General features: G+C 34.3%; 1 protein-coding gene across 8 annotated transcripts in view; it reads left to right on the top strand.

The window, feature by feature from the left end:
- The window catches only part of TASOR (transcription activation suppressor), a 49,535-nt gene that overhangs the window by 8,070 nt on the left and 17,164 nt on the right, over positions 1-24,301 (top strand). For all 8 annotated transcript variants that reach the window (XM_042929697.1, XM_042929695.1, XM_042929696.1 and 5 more), the window contains exons 2-14: positions 455-600; positions 1,771-1,863; positions 2,532-2,604; positions 3,061-3,152; positions 3,822-3,956; positions 6,408-6,532; positions 8,665-8,696; positions 9,432-9,537; positions 10,306-10,409; positions 10,489-10,592; positions 20,891-20,963; positions 21,068-21,139; positions 22,543-23,244. In XM_042929697.1, the coding sequence (XP_042785631.1) occupies positions 455-600; positions 1,771-1,863; positions 2,532-2,604; positions 3,061-3,152; positions 3,822-3,956; positions 6,408-6,532; positions 8,665-8,696; positions 9,432-9,537; positions 10,306-10,409; positions 10,489-10,592; positions 20,891-20,963; positions 21,068-21,139; positions 22,543-23,244 (1,857 nt within the window). The remainder of the gene's footprint in view (positions 1-454; positions 601-1,770; positions 1,864-2,531; positions 2,605-3,060; positions 3,153-3,821; positions 3,957-6,407; positions 6,533-8,664; positions 8,697-9,431; positions 9,538-10,305; positions 10,410-10,488; positions 10,593-20,890; positions 20,964-21,067; positions 21,140-22,542; positions 23,245-24,301) is intronic.

Below are 24,301 nucleotides of genomic sequence, written 5' to 3'. Positions count from 1 at the left end.
TAGGATAGTTTTATTATATAGATACATAAGTATCTTAAATGTTTTTATGCATTCATTTATGCTGTAAGCATTTAGTTTGCTCAAGTAAATGGTCCTAGACCTATTTCAGTGTAACATAAAAAAGGAGTGGAGACAAGTTGAGTTTATGCACAAATTCTTTCTTATGAGAGTCTTTATGCAATTAAAGTTGCCTGATGTAACATTCTTAAGGTTTGCAAAATTGTAACCTGCTCGTGCATGTGTAACGGCCAGATACTTATTGCTGAAGGAACTGAACAATGTAGGCAATTGATTTTTATTTTCTCTCCGTTAATATGTGTTTCTTTTGAATATCACAAAATTAGCCTTGATGCCTTATTTCAACCTTATTTAAAAGTTATAGTAAGCCCACAAAAGTTTAAGAAATTAGACTTAAGAAGGAATAATCTTAAAATTAATGTTTGTTTTGTTTTAGCACTTTTTCAGCCATTAACTCCAGGCTCTCGAGAATTTGAAGACGTTCTAAATATTCTCCATTCATCTTACCTTGAACCAACCTCAGTAACAAATTTTAACTACAAACGTGCTTGCTTGATACATAATGAACTTTTGGAAAAGGAGGTAAGTTTTAAATAGTACTTATTGTAAGATTCTTCATAACCAGTTAATAGCCTAGAAGTTGTTTTATGTTCCTTTTCTTTAAAAATGGTAGTTTTGGGAGAACCTGGGTGGCTCATTCAGTTTAAGTGAGTGTCTGACTTCAGTTCATGATCTCACGGTTCGTGAGTTTGAGCCATGCAGGCACCCAATAAATAAAACTTAAAAAAAAAAATGTAATCAAAGGGGAATAGTTAAGTATGTAAGATTGTAAATTTAAGTTTCATGTAGATTATAAACATTTTTAGGAAAAGCCAGAATGAGGAATTCTGCAGTAATACAAATGAGATGTTTAGAAATATTTTGTGTTTGTTGCTTTCTAATGCACATGAACTACTATTAATTTTGTACTTTTGTAAAGTGGTCAACCCAGTGCTACCAGAATTGAACTTCGAAGGAATCCCTGAAGTTACTGGCTACTTGAGAAAATTAAAACCTTGATAGTTTGATGTGATTTTATGGTGTGATAGGGGTTATTTATTAACTTTATATGAAAATTTTGTCTAATAATTCTTTAATTACTGAACATCAGTAATGGCCTGAATACTGCATGTAAATCTCTTAGATGTATGTTCCATATTTTGAATGTATATCCATTTGCTTGTATCTAAAAGTGGAAGCAGTTTGGGTGACTTGCAGTTGAGTTATACTTAGAGGATGTCACTTTTATCCAGGAAATATATATGGAGTACATCTTATGTACTTGGCATTGAGAATGTAGTTATAAAGAAAACATTTTTCCTTGTCCTAATTGAGTTTATAGTCCAGAAGTTGGCCATTCTGCAGAGATTTATTAAACCACCTACTTTATGCAGTGTACCATGTTATGTAAAATGAGAGATGCAAAGGTAACTATTAACTTAAAAATCTGTGGGAGAGTTGGAATATGGCAAAATTTTAGTAGACATTTAGTTAAAATTCATAGATATTAGATGTTTATTTGATTATCACAAGGTATAAAGAGCTAGTTATAATGGGGTAAAAATTAATTGAAGCATGGAAATTATAGGGAGAGAAAAGATCATTTCTGCTTTGGTTACATTTGGGATTTCTTAGAAATAAAATTCCTGAAGCTATTAGCTTGAAAGACATAATCACATGCTAAGGAGTTATTACAGATTTTATTTTATTTAGTTCACCGAAAAGCGAAGAGAACTGAAGTTTGATGGTCGTTTGGATAAAGAACTTTCGGAATCCTATGCATTTCTTATGGTTGATCGATATCAGGTGTGTGAACTCCTTTTATAAAAAACAATTTGAGGATGTTTCCACTGTAAGTTACTAATTTTGCAGTGTGAACAATACACTTGGTAATTATAAACTAATGTTTTACATTTTACTATAAATGATATGTGTAAGTGGATATATATGTGGAAGAAATGATTTAGTAGGGCAAGATATTTCATTGTTATGTAATTTATTTTTCAAATGTGCTTATTTTTTCTCTGACCAAACCTATTTTCTTTGCCTAGGATGTGCTTGATAATAATTTTCTCTTTATTAAAGTAGATTATCTTCTGTATTGTTGATTATATGTACTAGGAGCTATTTTGTCTCCTTTAATTAAAGTTGTGTAGGTGGAGTTACTTTTTCTTTAAATGTTTTGCCAGTTCTAATTCTCTTTAAAAGGGAATGTTTGTATATACAAGTGGCATGAATTCTGAGTATCTGTCACACCTAGTATAAACAAAAATGGATATCTGCTATGGTTACATTGCAAGCATAAGCCAGTTTCACATTGATATTTAGTCATAAATTGTCATGTGTATAAAATTTCTATAATGTAGAACTTACAGGGTTTAGGAGCTTGTATTTTATTTAAAACAAGTTTATAAATTATCTTTTCATGTTTTAAATGTATTATGATTGCAAGATGAAGTGTTTTGTTTGTTTAGGTGCAAAGCATATGTGAAAAAGGATTACAGGTGGGCCAGTCCAAAATAACCATTCTTGGCAGTCCTTCCATGGGTAATCTTTTTTTTTTTTTTTTTTTTTTTTTTTTCATTTATCTACTATTAAGTTGCCACTTAAAGATGTTTTTGTTGCAGTCCTTATAATTAAATTCATGTTTGCTTTGTCACGTTCTCAGAAAAAGGAGGATAGTTTGAGGTTATGCAGCGTAAAACCAGTTTTACCCTTTGTTTCTGATTTGCATACTTCAAATTGATCAAAGATTATTATTTTTTTAACTCGGTCCTGGTGATTTTGAGAAATTTGGATAGTTTCACAGGTTTTTTTGTAGTTTTGTGGTTAGGTTTTGTTTTTTGTTTGTTTTGCTTTGGATTAATATCCACTGTCTTTACTGTCATTACATTTTTTTTTAAGTTGTCATACTTTTTCTCTCATCATTAGATTAAATGTTTGAATTTTCTTTTTAGTATTTGTGCCCTTATTCAAATTCTTTAATTTTTCCCTCTTTACTAGGTATCTATCTTTCTAAGTATGCTGATTTATTACAAGCTAACCCTTTGGAAGCTGGGGCAGTGGGCGATGTTGTTATTTTTAAAATAATGAAGGTAATTTTAACTTTTACATTTCATATATCAAAGACAGCATTTGGTTTGGATTTTAGTTGGCTCTGTCTTTAGGAGTTTGATTAAATTAAAATTGATGCTTGCTTTATTTAGTAGATAAACATACTTTGAAGAGTGGTTTGCCATCTTTAATCTATTTGACTTCCTTTCCAAAGAGAAGAATGAAGAGGGTAATACAACTGGTAATGTCATTTAGGCTAATGAACAGTGTTGTGAATAAAATTTTTATTTCCTTGGGGCGCCTGGGTGGTTCAGTTGGTTGAGCGTCCGACTTCAGGTCATGATCCACGGTTTGTGGTTTCGAGCCCCGCATCAGGCTCTGTGCTGACAGCTCAGAGCCTGGAGCCTGCTTCGGATTCTGTGTCTCCCTCTCTCTCTGCCCCTTCCCTGCTCGTGGTCTGTCTGTCTGTCTGTCTCTCTCTCTCTCTCTCTCTCAAAAATAAACATTTAAAAAAAATTTTTTCTATTTCCTTGTTATTAAATTCAAACAGCACTTTTTTTTCATGGTTAACTCCTTTTTACTGCTTCAATATTGGTAAAAAGTGTTGAGTGTTACCAGGTATTAAAGGAAAGAACTGTTGTCATAGGTGATCTGTATTCAGAGAGGTATAAATTAGGTTAGGTGGACTTAAAAGGTTTTCTTTATTTTAGGGTAAAATAAAAAGTTTGGAATCTATATTAAATAAAAGTGCTTTGGACCCAACGCCGAAACATGAATGTCACGTGTCAAAGAATGCCAATAGAGTTACATCACTTTTGGCTTACAGAGCCTATGAGCTTACCCAGGTAAGTGCCTGGATTCATTTCAGTGTTAATGACTTCATATCTGTTTTGTCATCAAATCCTTTAAAATGTCTCCTTTTCTGTACCTTCTGCCACCACACCAGTCTAACCTCTGGTATCCATATAACACTACCAGACTCCAGTGTTTCTCACTACTGTTTGTTCAGTGTTTTCAAGACCATTCAGAAACCTAAGTCTTGTGGCTCCCCAGACTTAACAAAGTAATACATTCCTTAGTCTAGTTCTTCCTTCCAAGCTGATGTTTTGTATGATTGCTGCCCTCAGTAAACCTCATTTTATTTGAAGCCTAGGCTTCTCTTGGCCTAGATCCTGGCCTAGAAAGATATCCTGTCTAATAAAATACTACTCATTCTTCAAGGTAAAGTTGAAGCCCCTTGAATTACCTTAATTGATGTAATTTTGCACTGTTGATTTGATATTTTTTATTTTAACATTTTTCTAAGACTACAAACTTAGAGTTTTCTAAGGTGCAAGTTTTATTCAGATATAATTGATAATACAGTAAACTACAGGTACTTAAAAGTATAATATTTACCAAATTTTAGTCATTTTTTTTTGGAAGTACACACGCGCAGGCAGGGTCAAGGGAGAGAACCTTTTTTTGTTTGTTTCATTGTACTAGTTTTTTATTGCTGCATAACAAATTACTACAAATTTAGTGGCTTAAAACAACACAAATTTCTTATTGTACAGTTTTGATGGGTCAGGAGTCTGGGGACAAGTTAGCAAGGTCCTTTCCTCATGTTTCACCAGGTGAATCATGGTGTTGGCCATTGCTGCCATATTCTCTGAGGCTCAGGATTCTCCAGAGAGAGAATCTCAAGCAGGCTTCACACCCAGCTCCTTAAAAAAAAAAAAAAAAAAATTGTGAGTGTGAGTGAAGCTTTTGTGGTTTTTTTTTTGTGGTTTGTTGTTGTTGTTGTTTTTTTAACTAATCTTAATCTCTACACCCAACGTGGGGCTTGAACTCATAAACCCCAGATCTAGAGTTACACAGTGTACTGACTGAGCCAACCATATCCTTGAAACTTTTTTTTAATTGAAGTGTATAGTTGACTTTTTGAAGACTCTGAATGGGCAAGACATATTGTTGGGGGCTTTCAGCAAAAATTATATTCACCAAAGATGTCTGGGCTGACTTGTTTGTTTGCCTTCTGAACAGTAGTTGGAGAAGGTAGCAATAGGCTTTTCTTTTTCTTTCTTTTTTTTGTATAGTTGTTTTTGAGAGAGAGAGCGTGCACATGAGCAAATGTGGGGGAGGGACAAAGAGAAGGAGAGAGAATTCTAAGCAGGCTCTGTGCCATTAGTGCAGAACTGGATGTGGGGCTCAAACTCAGGAACCTTGTAAGCTGAAGTCAAGAGATGCTTAACCACTGAGCCACCCAGTGCCCCCCCCCCCCACCCTTTTTTTAAAGCAGTAGGTTTTTCTAGCAGAACTTGTAAACTGGCTTGATGTTTCCAAAAAATTTCCAGGCATTTTTAGAGCAGCAACAATATTGAAAATCAGTAGTTTCCCAAGGGAATAAACTTTGAAGGACAGTGCTTTGTTTATAAACCAGGGCATTCTTTTTAATGAAAATCACTAGTCTGGGTTGGTGCCTGGGTGGCTCAGTTGGTTAGGTGTCCCACTTCGGCTTGGGTCGTGATCTTCCAGTTTGTGGGTTTGAGCCCCATGTCAGGCTCTGTGCTGACAGCTCAGAACCTGGAGCCTGCTTCGGATTCAGTGTCTCCCTCTCTCTCTCTGACCCTCCCCTGCTCACTCTCTCTCTCTCTCAAAAAAAAAAAAAAAAGAGAAAGAAAAAAAATCACTAGTCTGTGAGTCACAAAACCCTAATGAATGTTGTGAATAGGTGAAGGGGAGAAGCAGATGGGTAATAAGACAATTAGCTACGTTTGTCACCTGTGTTCATAATCTCTTCTAACTCCTTTTTTCTGCTGAGTCTGTGGTTAGAGCCAAGAATATATTTTTCTTTTGAAATAATGAACAGAATACTAGATTTGGTTGAGATTGTGTCCTTAGCATTTTACTTTTTGGATTGAATTGACTTTTCTGGGCTGACTTGGAGCTTATAAATGTCCATTTGTAACATTTTTATGAGGAAATTTGTTGCACATACCGAGCCCTCAGCTCTTTAGTAATAACTTTTTCAAGTACCTATTAGTGCTCTGGCATGATTGATTGATCTGGCATGATTGATTGATTGATTGATTGATAGGTAGGTAGGTAGATAGATAGAAGCAGAATATTTTATACCATAAAATGAATATAAAGTGCAAATTATTTTAAATAAATTAACAAGCAGTGCTTAAAGATACTTCCTGTTAGAGACATTTAAATGGTGTTATGTTTCTCTAAAGTCAGGCAACTAAAGATTCTACTCTGTACCTTTTTGTCTTTTTATAGAAGTTAATTTTTCATTTTCTTATTTTTAGTATTATTTTTATGAGTATATCTTTGATGAACTCAGGCGAAGACCAAGACATGTGTGTCCATATGCCGTTGTATCTTTTACTTACAAAGATGATATACAAACTCCGAAGTTTGTACCTTCATCAAGGTAAGACTCGTGAGTTTTAGACATCATTCAGAATACTAATTTACATATCCTGCATGGCCTAGAACACTGTTTTCTTCCCATTTTTTTTCTTGTCTTGCAACTAATTAGATGCACAGTGTTTATGATGACTTGTGAAAGTAGAGTGTGAAAAATGTACTTTATATGCAACTAAAATTTACTTAAACCTCACCAGTTAACCCTTTTTTTCTTGATATTGAAGGTTTGCATAGTTGAGTAAAATGCAGCTTTTATTTATTTATTTAAAAAAAAATTTTTTTTTTGATGTTTATTCATTTTTGAGAGAGAGACGGAGACACAGAATCCGAAACGGCTCCAGGCTCTGAGCTATCCGCCCAGAGCCCTATGCAGGGCTTAAACCCAGGAGCCGTGAGATCATAACTGAGCTGAAGTCAGACACTTAACCAACTGAGCCACCCAGGTGCCCCTAAAATGCAGCTTTTAAAAAAAAGTGAAATTTTGTGTGTTAGCTCTCCTACAAATGAGGAGCTTCTACAAAAGATCCCCGATCCTACCTCAAACAAATTAAATCAAATGTGTATTAAGGAGCCTAGGCATTGGTAATTTTTTTTCAATGTTTGTTTATTTTGAGAGACAGGAGGAGCAGAGAGAGAATCCCACGCAGGCTGTGCTGTCAGTGCAGAGCTCAATGTGGGGCTCAATCTCACAAACTGTGAGATCATGACATAAGCCGAAATCAACGAACTTAGCCCTCCCTAGGCATTGGTAATTTTAAAAGCTTCCAGGTGATTCTGATTTTCAGTGAGTTGAGTACCACTGATGATTTCTTATAAGCTTTAATACAAAGTGACCAAATGCAAAGTAGTCTCCCTTATTGTTTCGCCCATGTGGTGATTCCAGAAAAAATGTTGGTAAAATTGAATAAGTAAATGTATAGGGATGTAGGTGAAATGGTCAAATGTCTGTTTAAAGTTATGTATGAGCCTTATTAATTTAGAAATACTGTTTTTAAAAAGCCACATATCATGAAACACATTTTTGAGGGCAACCTTTTCGTTGGTTTTCCAGATCAAATCATCTTGTCTTTCTTTAAGTTGTTTGAGATCCAGCACACTTATTTCATGTCACCAAATAGCCCTGGTAACCATCCATCCATAGCCATAAGTAGCAGTTCATATGTTATCCAGACACTTGTGATTTTCATTTTTCTTGTGGCTCTGTATTTATGATTTCCATGATAAATTTACAATAGGGCCTTTCGATAGTAATCTTTAAAAGACATCCACCACTTAGTAATTATGAGGTCATACCTCCAGGAATTGTAACTGTGTTAATTTTTTTTTTTTTTTTTTTTTTTTTTTGCCTCTTCTTTGATTCTATCTTTTGGTCTCCATATCATTTAAAAATGAGCATTGTTTGAACACCTTTGCTATACCTCAAATGCTGCTATGAATCATTCTGCCTCAGGGCCTCTGCATTTACTGTTCTCTTTTCCCAATTAGCTACATTGTTTACACTAAAAACCCTTATCAGATCTCTCCTTAAAGGTGACTTTATCAGTGAGGCCTTTCATGATTTTTGTTTTTAACCCCATAACCTTATTGCTTTCTCTTTTTCTGGTTTCACTTAAAACCATCATCTGGTAAACTATATACTACTTTTGGTTGTTGCCTGGAATCTTCATGAGGTTGTAAACTCTATGAAGGCAGGGGCTTTGTTCATCCTGGTAATCCTGTTATCTAGAACTGTGCCAGGTAAATAATAGGAACTTGGTAAATATTTATTGAATGATGAATAAATACATTTAAGTGTATTTTGAGGCTATTTTTTCAAATCTCATCACCAAAATAAAGTAATTCACAGAGACTTTAATGGACTCTGTTTTCTTCTGATGACTATTTTTGGGGAAAATAGCTCCCATAAATTTGGACAGATATGATAATTTGAGCCAAGTAAGTAATTGTTTTCTTCATATAGACTTGGATGTATTAAGTGTTGTAATAAGTAGTTCATATGTATTTCCCACTTGGATAAAAAGGATTTAATTTTTCTTGTACCTTATGCCATTAGAAATAGTGCTTATGTCAAGATCCTGAATGTTAACTTTCTTGTTACCAATCAGTAATGTTTTCTTTTCTTTTTAAAACTTGTAGATCTAACAGTTTCAATGCAGATAGAAACACTGGTAAGATTCTTTTATTATTCTCCTTTAGTTTTATAAATTGGAAGAATAAGTACATAAAATAAAAAAATTAGTGTTTTACTTTATTTTTATAATGGACAAAAATCTGCAAAGTATGATAAAAGGGGTGAGGCCATGTTATGATATAGCATCAACATTTGGTTGTCCAAGCATAAGGTCTTCTTTAGAAGCTGCTGAAACTATGAGTAAACCAAAGGATTTTAGCACTTTGATAAAAGTAAACAAACAAGCTTTACAACTTAGATAATTAAAATACATTTATCAGAAGTTTAGGATTTAGAAGACACAGAAAAGATTAAAAGCAAAACTGACATTTTCTGTCATCAAGTTTCTCCACAATGAAAAGAAAGTGAGTAGAGAGGGTAGGAGATGCTGTGGGGATTTGTGATTTGTGTAGTTAACTGGATTTAATATAGTAAGATAGTCTCCTTTGGGTGAAATAAGAAGGCAGTAAATGCTTGGTCTTTGCTCTTCAACTGTCTGATATGAGGACATTTAGACAAATTTGTTAATTTTTTGCAGCTGGAATAATCCTGTAGGGGAAAAGATCCCTGAAACAAAAATCCTATTTGAACTCTCTCCTAAATAGCAATGCCATGGGTGTTTTTTGTGTGATTTTTATTTCTTGTTGTCATAGATGTTTTTCCCTTATTTGTAGTAAACATGTATTTGCTTCTGGGCTGCTAGAGGCTGAACTATATCATTCTTTTTATTTAGACAAATTTAACTACACCTTGTGGAAAGGACAGCTTTTAAATAAAGGAAAGCTTTTGTGTTATATTTCTCTGAGGTCAACCACTCGTGCTTTTTTGCCTATCAAGCTGTAAGTATATTATAAGAAAATAGCAATTAGCGGTTGCTCAATATAGTTTCTTCTTTTGCTTTTTATTCTTATATTTAAATTTTGCTTTGGTCCACAAGAACTTCAATGTAAATGTCGATTTGTTTTAAAAGATTGATAACTTGGGAAACACAGTTGGCAAAATGGGCCCTCTGCTTTTCTATCTTGGTTTGAGAATGGGCTAAGTAGTCATATACATTTATAGCATAAAAGTTTCTGAATGATTTTAAATTTTAAAAGTAATTTTTCAAAGTTTTATTCTAATTAGATATATTTGTCATTTAGCAATTTGAACATGGTAGACTTAAAAGTTATCAGTTCTTTGTTGGAAACCTCTTTGATGTGGTGAGGTAAGTTAAAATTTATAGACTGTTTTCAGTCCTGTGCAGCATATATTAGAATAGAATGGTCTAAAATGATCTTTTGCTACCACCCAAACATTATGGGCCTTCATTAAATGTTTGATGATTACTTTCAGGATTCATACTCAAATTGTCTTAATAAAAGGACAGCCTTTAATCCTTTGTGGTTAGGAAAATTGGTGTATAAGATTAGCTTCTGGCTTAAAAATGGAAGGTTGGTGATATTACCAGTCTTCCTATCTACTTCTCTATATATCTGGGCTTCCCATTTCCAATCCTCTTTAGAATCAAGTCTAATATTAATAGTATGTTGTGGGTGGAAAGGAGATAACATTGCTAGAGTTAAAAATACAGGTGAGGCAAACATACTTTTTCAATTTTCTTTCAGTCCCGAAAAGTTAGATGTTGAAACAGTTATGAGTATTGATCATCTGAAACAGAAAATCCCTCCGGCGCTGTTTTATAAGGAAACATACTTAGGTCCAAGTGAAGGTAAGTAATTTAATTTTATTAAAATATATAAGAAGCAGATTTGATTTGAATATTTACCTTGTATTTTTTCTTATGTCAGTTTTGAAGAATGGAATGTATTGCAGCCTTTATGAAGTTGTAGAAAAGACAAGAATTGGAAGTAACATGGAGAGTTTACTACAAAAACTAGAGAAAGAAAAACTTGTGAGTGAAAGGTTTTAAAATGTTCCTCATTCTCCCTTAGAAATAAGTGTTTGAATAAGTGATCATATTAATATTTCAATTTATTTCATTTTTGCCTCAGAGTACCATAGGGTCTCTGTCTTTGTTGATATTATTTAGTGAACCATTTTACTATGGCCTTTAGTAGTCGTCATTGTTGTTTTTGTTTTTTTTTAAAGCCATGACACTAGACCTTCTGCAAGTCTTCTCCATGAAGTATCTTTATTGTATTTTGTGATTGTGACAACAAATATTTATTGAATATTTTCTTATGCAGGGTGTATAATTCCAAAAAGAATGAGATAAGGACTTTTCTGGATCATATACAGAGTGATAAATGGAGTTACTCATGTAGATATGGTTTGTTCCAGTAGGACTGTGCCATATTTGAAGAATCATCAGAACAATTGCTTGGTGAGGTTGAAAGAGAAAGGAACACTAGAGTAGTTGGGGGAAAGTGGTAGGACTTGAGACTAGAAAAGTTGTGGGGGTGGGGCCTGTGTCCTGCAGTGTTGTGTAGGCAGTGTTCAAATGTTTGGAATTTTGGGTGTCATCCTAAGAGCAGTTGGTTTTAAAGGGAGCGCAGGATGTGTTTTTGATTGTGTATACAACATGATCAGATCTGTGTTTGGGAAATTTATTTGGTTACTCTGTAGAGAATAAAGAGGCGAGATGGGCAGGAAAGTAGCATTACATTAGAGGGTGGTAGTGGGTTAGAGGAGAGAGGTAAGAACAATGATATAAGAAGAGACTGATTTAAGAGCTGTTTACTAGGTAGTATCCAATAATAGATACTGATTTTATTGAGTTTAGATTGAGGGGTTAGGTCAGGCATTAGTTGTGATGGGGTTAGGAAAGAACAAGATGAATACATGCTATTATGTGTAGTTCTGCTGAAGGAGAGGAGTTGGTTACAGAGAGGGGTTATTCCAAGGTTTCAGTTAACCTGAGATAGATGAGTTCACTTTTAAATGTTGATGAGACATTTCAGTAGGGGAAGAATTTGCACAGGTATGCCATGTGATAAAAGCTTTTCAGCAGTTAACTTCTTTTTACTCATTTTATTGAGCCTCAATTTCCAGGTAGTCAAATGGAGGTTACCATCAATGATTTTCAGAACTGGCAACTGCATTTTTAATGGTTATGTAGAATTTTGTTGTATGCATATTTATTTTCTTAACCCATCCATTGTTTAGAGTGGCAGAGTCAAATTGTGTACAAAATTTATAGGCAGAGTTTATATACTTATGAATTGGTGGACATCTAACAATAATTTTTTGACTAACCAGCTGGAAATCTTTGGACTGGGCATCTTATAACACATACATATGGACAGATGCACATTCGCCACATATGAATATACTCTTATATTTACATTTCTTGTTTTCTTCTGAAAGCTTGCCTAATACAACTATTCCTCACATCAAAATCTGTTTAATTCCTGAGTTCAGAAAGTGAAAGTTCAGATTGTAGGTTTGGGTATGGTGAGATACTGGGTTATCCAAATCTGTTCAGTTCTTCCATTTCAGAGAATGAGTATTGAGAATCTTGACAATGAGGAGTTTATCAGAAAATTACAGTATCTTCCATTCTAATAGTGAGACTCGGGATAGGAAGATACTGGTATCTTATTCTTCACCTGAGCAAGTACTATATTAGATTCTTAGAGGACTGGGTTTTCTCAGGGTTAAGAAATAGAGTAAGATCCTATGTCTTAGAGGGCATGAGCATTCTGCAGGGGTATACTACTTGAGTCTAATGGAGTTGAGATATTTTTGTATAGCTATCCCTTTTCCTGCAAGCTCATTGGGAATTATTCTAACTATGGCTACTTTCTTCATAGTTCTAATGAAGATGGGAGATGCATTGGGGACTGTTGAGTTCTCAATAGTTTTATCTTGAATATGCACACTAAATGTTCTGAATCAGAGATAGATTTAGTGAATACCTCACAGTAGTAAATATATTGGCCTTCCTTTGCCCCCTAGTCCTTAGCCTTAGGGCATCCCAAGGAAAGACAGGTCTGTTAATCCTGTGCAGGTGGCTGGATATTCCACAGGCAAGGGATGAGGAAAAATTACTTTTCTTTGCTTATAAGGGAAGAAGGCCACTGTCTCCCTCCCCTTCTGGGAAGTTCTCCTTGAAAATGTGATGAATATTAACTCCAATACTGTGGTAAATGAATAAAATCTCTTCAGGATACATTCAGCCCTCTGGAACTTAAAACATAGGAACTAATCTGTGCTGTAACCTCTTGTTCCTCTTGTGTACCCACGTGGCACTCTCAGGGAGATAAGAAATTTAATTATCTTTTTGGATCAGAGCAGTTACTTAGATAATTGGCTCTAAAGTATGTGAGGAGTAAAATATTTCTGGGGGAAGTGAATGCAAACATTTCCCTATCTGTATATTTACTTTTTTGTGTATCAGAAGGCTAGTTTTGGAGGACCACAGAGAAATTAGGGAAATTTTATTTCCTCACAAGGAGATTTGTAATATAAGTAAAATTATATTGAGCTTTCTTTTGGTTGGTGATAAGTTAGTAATTCTTAAAACTAACTTAATATAAAGGAAAATGATATATGTCACTAAATTTGAACGTTATTTCTGATGTGAACACTCTTCTGTATATCTCCCAGTGTGACATGTACAAAAATTTTTTCTCTTGGGTATATATCTAGTATATTAGATTTATTATCGATAAGTAGAATCATTGAATCGTAATTCTACATGACTAGCTTTACAAGATAATGTCATATTGTTTTAAATATCTGTACCAATTAAAAAAATTATTTGTACCAATTTATATCCCTTACTACCAGCAAGTTCTTGTAAATTCACGGTTATTAGTATAGTCAGACTGTGGCATAATCTTGCCAGTATGGTTGGTATAAAATATATTGTACTGTGATTTTAGCCTGTATTTTCCTGAAATATGATGAGTTGATCATTCATTTATGAATGTATTTCTTTCCATATTCAGTTGCCTATTGTTTGCTTTGTGTTTTTATTTTATTATTTTTTTTTTACTATTTTATTTCTTAAAATTTTTTAAATGTTTATTTTTGAGAGAGAGAGAGAGAGAGAGCAAGCAGGGGAGGGGCAGAGAGAGAGGGAGACACAGAATCCAAAGCTGGCTCCAGGCTCTGAGCTGTCAGCACAGAACCTGATGTGGGGCTCCAACCCACAACCCTTGAGATCATGACCTGAGCCAAAGTCAGATGCTTAACTGACTGAGCCACCCAGGTGCCCCTGCCTTGTGTTTTCTTACTTATTAGAGGAATTTTTAATACATTTTTGGGTCCTAATACTGAGCTATGTGTGCTAGAATTTTTTTTTTCATAATCTATGCTTGCCTTTTCACTTTATTCCTGGTGTTTTTTGAAGAACAGATGTTCCTAACTTCAGTGTGTTTAAATTTATCTGCCTGAATGTTAAGCACTGTTTGTGACTTTAAGAAATCTTTCCTTACCCCCTAGATCTTACAGGTATTGCCCCTGTGTTTTCTTCTGAATATGTTATGATTTTGCCTTTGGCACCTAGGTCTTTAAATAAATAAATAGGTTTTTGCTTGTTTTGTTTTTGTGTGATATAATATAGGAATCCAGTATTCATTTTTTTTCCCCAATATGAATACCAAATTGTTCCTGAAACATTTCTCCACCGAGAAGCCTTGATATGAGGTAGAGTCAACTGCCTCTTTTGGGAACTGTTTTGCTATTTGAGATGGAACTTTTTTTCAAATATTTAAATATCAGCTTTGCTTTTTTCTTTCTTTAATTTTTTTTTTTTCATTTTAGAGAGAATCCTAAGCAGGCTCTGGGCTGATGTGGGATCCCATGACTCTGGGATCATGACATGAGCTGAAATCAGGAGTCTGTTGCTCAACTGAGTGAGCTACTTAGGCTCCCCTCAGCTTTGCTTTATGCAAAAAATGTTAGAATCAGCTTTTAAGGTGCCTCCCCCCCCCCCCCAAAAAAAAGCCCTATTGAGATTTTTTTAATCTATAGATGAAATTTGAGAGAATTGATGTGTTTTATGTTACTGTCTTATCCATGAACAGGATTATCTCTTTACTCTTTTAGGGTATTCTTTTAGTAGAGCTTTATAATTTTCTGGGTACATGTCTTGCTTATTTTTTGTTTGGTTTATCCCCAGCCATTTAATTGTTTTTGGTGTGATTGTAAACAGTATTTTCCATTTCAGTACATTTTCTGTTTGTTGTGTATATAAAAATGTAATTGATATTTATGTATTAATTATATGTTAGATCAGAGTATGAAATTTGAATAATTTATTTTTTGTACATTGTTTGAGATTGCTATATAGATTTTATTATCTGGAAGCAACATTAGTTTTTTTTCCTTTCTAGTCTTCAAGCTTTGTATTTCTCTTTCTTGTATTAGTATTACTGTGTAATCTAGGATCTCCAGTACAATGTTGAATAAAAGTGGTAGTTGGAGGCATTCTCTGGTCTTTGATTTTAAAAAGAACATGTCTAACATGAACCATTAGGTAGGAAGTTTGTAGTAGATTTTTCATAGATACCTTTATCAGTTTAAAAATTTCCTTCATTATTTTAACCACTATGGGTTTTGAATTTTTTTTAATGCTTTTTTCATTTTTTGTTGTTGTTTTTGTTTTTGGCTTTTATCAAGTTGATAACAAGGTGTATTAGGGTTCTCCAGAGGAACAGAACTAATAGGATGTACATATATAGAAAGAGATTTATTATAAAGAATTGGCTCACACAGTTATGGAGCCCATAAAATTCCAAAATTTGCAGTCACCAAGCTGGAGAATCAGGAAAGCTTATGTGTTAAAGTCATCCAAAAATATTCTCAGAAACAGCCAGAATAGAGTTTGACCAAATATCTGGACACCCTGTGGCCCAGTCATGTTGACACACAAAATTAACTATCACATGTAATATTTATTCTGTAGACTTAGAAGATGAATTACATTTATCTTTTGCCAGTATTTAACTATGTTTGTATTGCTAGTTAAGAACACCAACTTCACTTTTTTTTTTTTTTTTTTTTTTTTTGTAATGTATGGTTTGATCTGTGAATGTTTTGTTGAAAAATTTTGTATCTGTGATAAGTTAGATTGACCAGCAATCTTGTTCTTGTCTAGTTTTTGTATCAAAGTTATACTAGTGGGCACCTGGATGGTTCAGTCAGTTAAATGTCCAACTTTTGATCTTGGCTCAGGTCATGATCTCCTGGTGAGATTGAGCCCTGCATCAAGGTCTACACTGACAGCACAGAGCCTGCTTGGAATTCTCTCTCCCTCTCTCTTTGCCCCTTCCCTGCTAGTGCACACACACACTTTCTCTCAAAATAAATAAAAACTTAAAAGTTACACTAGCTTCTCAGAATTGAGTTGAATAGTATTCCTCATTTTGTAAGAGATGTTTGTACATATGATTAGAATAATCTGTTCTTTGGATGTTGGCTAGCACTTAATTACAAAACTGCCTTCGTTTTTCTGGATGATTTTAAAGTACTGATTCAATTTAATAGTTAAACTTCTCAGGTTTTCTATTCTTATGTCAGTTTAGATATATTATGGTTTTGTTTGTTTTTTAGGAATTTGTCCATTTTTTCTATGTTTTTGAGTTTATTGCAATATAGTCATTTAAATAGTCTATTAATAGCTGCTGTGAGCATTATAATGTGATAATATTTTCATTATGCCTTCCCTTATTAGTCACTTTCACCAGGGGTTTGTGTGTTTTTTAATCTTAACCAAATTATGGTTTTAACCTTCTGTTATATCTTTGTTTTACTCTTTTCCTAATTTTAGCTGTTCTATTAATTTCAACTTTTGGGAGGTTCATTTTATTTCTGCTTTCTTAAGTTGGAAAAATGGTCAATGCAAGTACTCTTTTAGTTGCATTCCACAACTTTTAATATGTAGGATTTTCATTATCATTCAGTTCTAAGTACTTTTTAGTTTTCATTATGATTTTCTATTTTGATACGTGATGTAGAGGATTGTTTTTAAATTTCCAAATATATAAGAATACTTTTGTCTTTTTTTTTCCCCATTTAATTGTTATAATCAAAACAGGTGGTGATTATTTGAAATGTATTGATACTTGATCTAAAGCCAACTTTGTGGTCAATTTTTGAACATGCCCTGTAGATGCTCTGTAGATTTGCCAAAAAAAGTGTATTCTTTGTTAGATTCTGGGTACACAATTCTGGGTTGACAGCTATTTCCTCTTAGTGCTTTGACTATATTACAATATCTTCTGGCTTCTATTTTTGTTGAGAGGTCAGTTCTTAGTCTAATTATTGTTCCTATGTAGGTTGTCATTTTTTTCTGGTTGCTTTTTTAATCTTTGTCTTTGGTGTTTTTCAACTCTATATCTAGGTATAGATTTCTTATTTATCCACCTTGGTATAATTTGATATCTGGATTTATAGATGCATTTCTATAATACAGTCATTATCTTTCTGATTATACTTCTCCTTCATTCTTTGTAGACTGTTTTTCTAGGAACCTAGAGCATCCTATGTCAGGTCGTTTCATTATGTTCTTGATGTCTGTGAACTTCTCTTGTGTTTTACATCTACTTGTTTCTCTGCTTCATTCTGAGTGATTTCATCATAGTTACCCTCTAGTTTACAAATTCTGTCTTTAGCTGTGTCTGGTTTGTTATTTAATCCATTCGTTGAGTTTCCAATTTCACATAATATTTTTGATTTCTTAAAAGTTGTATTTGCTTATTTTTAAGACCTGCCTGGTCGTTTTTTTTTTTCTTTTTAAATAGATTCTTGTTAATATTTTTTAGAAATACTTATTGAGGACATGGAGGTTCTATTCTGATATTCAGGAGGTATATTGAAATAAGCTTCATTTTAGCCATTTCTATTTTTATTATTATTTTTTAGAGAGAATGTGAGTGAGGGAGAGGGACAGAGAGAATCTTAAGCAGGCTTCATACTCAGCGTGGAGCCCAACATGGGGCTCGATCCCGCGGCCCTGGGATCATGACCTGAGCCAAAATCAAGAGTTGGATGCTCAACTGACTGATGTTTGTTTATTTATTTTGAGAGAGAGGGTGTGAGCAGGAGAGAGGCAGAGAGGGAGAGAGAGAATCTTAAACAGGCTCCATGCTCAACACAGAGCCCAACACGGGGCTCAATCCCACAACCACAAGATCACAATTTGAGCCTATATCAAGAACCAGATGCTCAACCAACTGAGTCACCCAGGTGCCCCATGCCTAGCCATTTTTAAGTGTACACCTTTTCAGTGATGTTTAGTAGATTCACAGTGTTGTGTAGCCATCATCACTATCCAATTTCAGAACATTTTTATCACCCTAGAAAGAAAAGAAACCTCATACCTGGTAACCATATATTCTGTATTTTTTCCTCCTCCAATCCCACTATGAATCTACTTCTGTCCTTATGGATTTGTCTATTCCAGACATTTTATATAAATGGAATCATGCAGTATGTGGCCTTTAGTGCATTGCTTCTTTCACTCAGCATAATTAAAAAAAATTTTTTTTAATGTTTATTTATTTTTGAGAGAGTTGAGCAGGGGAGGGGGAGAGAGAGAGGAAGACACAGAATCCGAAGCAGGCTCCAGGCTCTGAGCTGTCAGCACAGAGCCCGACGTAGGGCTTGAACCCATGCGCAACGAGATCATGACCCGAGCTGAAGTCGGGGATGCTTAACCAACTGAGACACCCAAGCACCCCTCACTCAACGTAATGTTTTTAAGGCTCATCCATGTTGTAGCATGTCAGTACTTCATTCCTTTTTATGGCTGAACAGTATTTCATTGTATGGATAATACCACATTTTGTCAGTTGTTTCTATTCTTTGTTATGAATAAGCTGCTATGAACATCTGTGTACCAATTTTTATGTGAATGTTTTCAGTTCTGTCAGTTATTTCTTTAAGCATCTCATACCTGTGTTATATATTACATTTGTTATTCCACTTTGAAGCCCTTGGCCGTTTGAATCTCTTGTTTCTGCTAAATCTCACTTAGGGTAGCTTATTTCCTCCTAGGTTGTGAGCTTGATGTTTTATATTATTAACACACTTTTGTTTGTTTGTTTGTGTGTTTGTGTGTTTTTAAAGATTTTCTTTTTAGGTAATCTCCACATCCAACATAGGGCTCGAACTCACAACCCTGAGATCAAGAGTCACATGCTCCACCGACTGAGACATCCAGGCGCCCCAACACATTTTTGTTTTTGTACCATGTTACCTTTAATATTTATATGGAAAGTCAAAATAGTAGAATTGAGTAATAAAAATTAATGACTGGGTTAATATTGTTTTCTGAGGGGAAGAAAACAATAAGGTGTAATTGAGGTAGTAGGAGAACCTAGTTAACAGGTGTTTGCTTTCCTATAGCATTTAAAGTATTTCTTGGAGCTAAAGGGCAAAAATACTACTGTTAGGGCCTCTGTCTGCTTGAGTGGTGTTGCTGGGTATAGAGTGCCTGTGCTCCATGAGACTCTGGGGACATTGAAGCCCCTTAAAAGACAAGGAGGGTCTTTATGCCACAGAGCCAATGGAATTTTTAAAAACCTGGTACTTGGAGTGGGGTGAGACATTAAAAAGAATGGTTCTCCTTAGTTACCACAAAACATGAAAATCTTACTCATGCTTCCCAACTTCCTGTTCTGACAAACCCGGAGTTGGGTAAAATGTTAACAGAAATATATAGGATGTATAAAACATTTTTGGACAAAAGTGGTTGAATCTGAAACAAAAATTTTGCAGGTACATTTTCCACCTTACTTTTGGCTATTCAAACGGTATTTTTATTTTTTATTTTATTTAAAAAACATTTTTTTTGAAGTTTATTTATTTATTTTGAGAGAGACTCAGACAGTGCAAGTGGGGGAGTGACAGAGAAAGAGAAGGAGCGAGAAAATCCCAAGCAGGCTCTGTGCTGTCAGGCAGGGCTCCAACTTAGGAAACTGTGAGATCATGACCTGAGTTGAAACCAAGAGTCGGTCACTTAAATCGACTGAGCCACCCAAGCTCCCCTAAACCACTGTTTTATTAAATGTAAATTGATAGCAGTTACTTTTTGTCCTTTAAATTTGCGTTCTTACACAGACTTTGTTTACTGGAATAGTTACAAATTTACAATACAAATTTAGGTAGCACACATTTCCTTTCAGAGCCCGGAGTTTGTTTGTGTGCAACTGTCATGCTTAATTCTTCCTTTACTTCCCCTTTCTTTAAAATGTATTGTGAACAATTACAATAGCTCCTGAAGTTTCTTTGCATTACGTTGTTTTCTTCCCCCTCCTGCACAGTGCTGTTGAGTTTTTGTTGTTTTTTGAACTCCCGTTCAAAAGGATATATTCTTGAGGGCATTCCTGGCTAACTTGGCATCCTTGTCTTTTTACAAATGAGCCAGTGATCTTTTCTTCTAGATTTGTGTGTTTGTCATAATCTGTCATTACCCTTTTCCCAGTCATAAGTACTCTGATGCCTGCAAACTGTTCATCAATTATAATTCTGCCTTTGTTCATGATGTTGCCTCTATTGAAATGTTCTTCCCATAATCTCAGGCTCTTGGCAATATTCCCATCCTTCAACATCCAACTTAAGTATGCTCTTGGCATCTCTTCTAACCATAAATAAATTATAGTTTTTCTCTGTTGTTTTATAAATCTTTTCGAGAACTTTTCTATCTTGACTAATTATTGACATTTCTTGTGTTACTCTCTCCATCCAATTATAAATTACTCTCAAGGCTCTTGTGTTGCTTATCTTTGAAGTTACTTCTGGCAAGGGAAATTGACTTAGATGTGAAATGTGTTCTTTATGTGAAAACATTAGATTATAGCAACACATTTCATTTGAGGTTAGCCTGTAGTCACAGAAAGGCAATGTTTGTGCTGTAGTTGTTTTATACCCCCAACATCCAACACACTGCCTTGGCAACTAATAATAGGTCTTTTGAATTGCTGAGGAAGATATTTGAAGTCTTTAGTTTGGTCCTTGCATTTTAACTTCAAGGAAAAATCAGCAAGTTGGTTTCACAGTTAATTAGAGGAATTCTTTCAGTAGTAATTTCTTGTTTTCATTCTGAGAACTAAGTAATTTTTATTCGATTGGAATTCTGTTAATCAGAGAGTAGAGCTTTTAATTTAGTAGAATTATTTTTCCTAAAGAAAGATGATCAATAACTTATTGTTTTCTTTATAATTAGTAGAAATTGCTATGTCTTTGCCTTATGAGTAATAATAAAACAGATGCAACTTGTTCCCTCTTCCAAAAATGCAGGTTCTTGTTAAACCTTTGGGAGACCGAGGATACCTATTTCTTCTCTCTCCTTGTCAAATGGTTTCTCCATATGGTAGGTGATCTCTTTAATTTTTACAGTTCTTTCTAAAATTTTTAGTTAAAACATATTGCTAATCAATTTGGCTTCTGGTTTTTTTTTTTTTTTTTTTTTTTTAGAACATCAGACTGCCAAGTCTCGAGTCCTGCATGCTTTATTTCTATTTCAAGAACCTAGAGGCATAGTTACTTGTAAGTTCTTTGAGTATCTAAATCTAGTTACTTATAGATACTTACATTTTATTGAAATTTTCCAAATATTTTGTTTCTTACATTTTGGGAAATACTGGGAATATTAAGAGGTCTTAGCAAAATAAAACACATTATATATGACATGGGTTTTTTTTTTTAACTATTAAAAATTATTTGGTTGTTATCAGTATTTTCACTAAATAAACATGGGCTGTAATTATTAAAATACCACAGCTTAGATTTTTGGGTTTTATATTTTTATCTTAGTTCAATTTTGCATCCAGATTTTAGTAACAATAAAAGAATCATGTGCTAGGTTAAATTTATGCCATTTAAAATTATAAAAGCTTTTCACACTGATTTTTTTTTTTTTTTTTAATTGAACTTAGTTAACATACAGTATAGTCTTGGCTTCAGGATTAGTAGAACCCAGGGATTCATCTCTTAAATATGACACACAGTGCTCATCCCAAAAAGTGCCCTCCTTAATGCCCATCACCCCTTTAGCCCATTTCTCCACCAACCTCCCCTCCAGCAGCCCTCAGTTTGTTCTATTTTTCACACTGAGGTTAGAGAAAATTTGCTATTCACTGTTTCTAAGAACATACTTAAATGCTATATTAAGGTAAAAGTCCCACTAATGGGTTTCACTGTTAGATTAAGAATGTCATTTTCTTTTCTTTTCTTTTCTTTTCTTTTCTTTTCTTTTCTTTTCTTTTTTTAAAACGTTTATTTATTTTTGAGAGAGAGAGAGACAGCGTGAACAGGGGAGGGGCAGAGAGAGGAGGAAGATACAGAATCTGAAGCAGGCTCCAGGTTCTAAGCTGTCAGCACAGAGCCTGATGCGGGGCTCAAAACCATGAACTGTGAGATCATGACCTGAGCCAAAGTCAGACGTTCAACTGACTGAGCCATCCAGGCGCCCCAAGAATGACATTTTCAATTGTAGCCACTTGGTGCCTGCATATCTGCTTATGGGGGTAGAACATTTATGTGTAGTTAAAGTTGTTACAGTATAGCAGGAAGGAGTGACATTGCTATTGGTTGCAGGACTCTTGCTAGGAGCCTCATATCTTGCCCTGCTTCTTTATTTCTCCTTACATTTTGCTTGCCATCAGTTGAATTGCCTAGGGACAATGGGAAATGAAGAAGATCTTCAATGAGTGGGTTTTTCCCTTTACAGATATGTTCTGCAATTTTGTTTTAGTTTTAATTTCTTATTGGCCTGTTTTTAGAAGCACGCTATTCATCTATTTCTGTATTACATATATGTACTAGGGTACATGCTTCTAGTTTGGTTCATCATTAATGTATGAATGAATGCATTTCTCTGACAACATATAGATCTGTATTTGATTAATTTATTGCTTGCTAACATAGTTTGCTTTTTTGTTTGTTTACAGCACAAAAAGGTTCAACTAATGCAGCACCACAGAAGAGACATGAGAGCATGACAGATGTATTAAAAATAACTCAGTTTTTACAGTTTGCTTTGATTCAGTGTCGAAAGGAATTCAAAAATATGAATACTATAAATTTTCATTCTGTTGTTGAAAAGTATGTAAATGAATTTTTTAAGCGAGGTTTTGGTTCAGGTAAACGAGAGTTTATCATGTTTCCATACGATTCACGATTAGATGATAAAAAATTCTTATACTCAGCTCCAAAAAATAAATCCCATATTGATAATTGTTTGCATGCCTATATTTTTCGGCCTGAAATGTATCAGTTACCAATTTGTAAATTAAAAGAGCTTTTTGAAGAAAATAGAAAACTTCAACAGTTCAGTCCACTTTCAGATTATGAAGGCCAAGAAGAAGAAATGAATGGTACAAAAATGAAATTTGGAAAACGAAATAACTCAAGGGGTGAAACTATTATACCTAGAAAGCACAAGTCCTCTCATTCTTTGGATTATGATAAGGATAGAGTCAAAGAATTGATTAATTTAATTCAGTGTAGGAAAAAAAATGTGGGTGGGGACTCAGACACAGAAGATATGAGAAGCAAAACTGTCTTGAAGAGGAAGCTTGAGGATCTACCTGAAAATATGAGAAAGCTCGCCAAAACCAGTAATTTATCTGAAAATTGCCATCTATATGAAGGTAAAAATATCAGGTTGCTTTTATATAGTATAAAAATAACAACCAAAACTAAAGTAGTTCTGTCCTTTCCCCTAGTACAGGGGTCTGCAAATTACAGCCTGAGAGCCAATCCAGCCTGTCCCCTGTTTTTGGAAAGAAAGTTTCAATGGACTACAACCACGCTTATTTATGTGTATATGGCTGCTTTCACGCTATAATGGCAGAGTTGAGACAGAGACTGCTTGGCCCATGAACCCTAAAATATTTATTGTCTGGTTCTTTACAAAAAATATTTGCCAACTACTGCCTTAGGACATCAGGTTTCTGAATTGTGTAGCTTAGGCTGATAGGAGGAAAATAAAGTATGCGTAGCTCTTATTCTATTAATTGGAGTTCTTGTCCTTTTATATCCCTTTAATTGTATAATTGGAAAAGTACATTGAATATTGGGTTCTTTTAGCATGTTGCTTAATGAAAGGAACCTTCTGAGCTTTAAAATTAAGTTTCTTTGATGCATACACATTTTTTTTCCACTCCAGGAGCCTAGTAATATGTTTGGCTTCTCTTTTTTTTTTTTTTTATATTTTTCTTTATTTTGTTTTAGTTGACAGTAAAAGACAGAAATGAGAGACCCTAAACTGTGTGTTTCAGTATTGCAAGTAATATAAAACATTTTTCATCTAGAATTTTAAGATCTTTGCTAAAGTAAGCATGAAATGTGTTCCTTGCGTTCAGACACCTTTGAATTTTGCAATGCTGCTGCTGTTCTTATTGATTATGGCAGATCTCAGTATTCCATTCCTGTTGCTTACTAAGCTGTTTTACTTGTATGTGTTCGCATTCAGTGTGTCTCAGAACTAATTTGAATCAATGTCTTTATTGTACTATTCTTCTAGCAATCTGTGTTTGTATCCTCAGTTACTTTTTACTTACCTGCTTTCCTTAAATTCTTCTCTTCCTGCACATATGGTAGCCACTAGCCACGTGTTGTTATTTAAGTTTAAGTCGAAATGAAGTAAGAATTCATTTCATGCTTTATACTTGATATATTTCATCAGCCATACCACCATATTGAAAT

The sequence above is a fragment of the Panthera leo genome, chromosome A2 (assembly GCF_018350215.1).
Source record: "Panthera leo isolate Ple1 chromosome A2, P.leo_Ple1_pat1.1, whole genome shotgun sequence".
Lineage (NCBI taxonomy): Eukaryota > Metazoa > Chordata > Mammalia > Carnivora > Felidae > Panthera > Panthera leo.
This window is presented reverse-complemented; position numbering and strand designations above follow the sequence as displayed.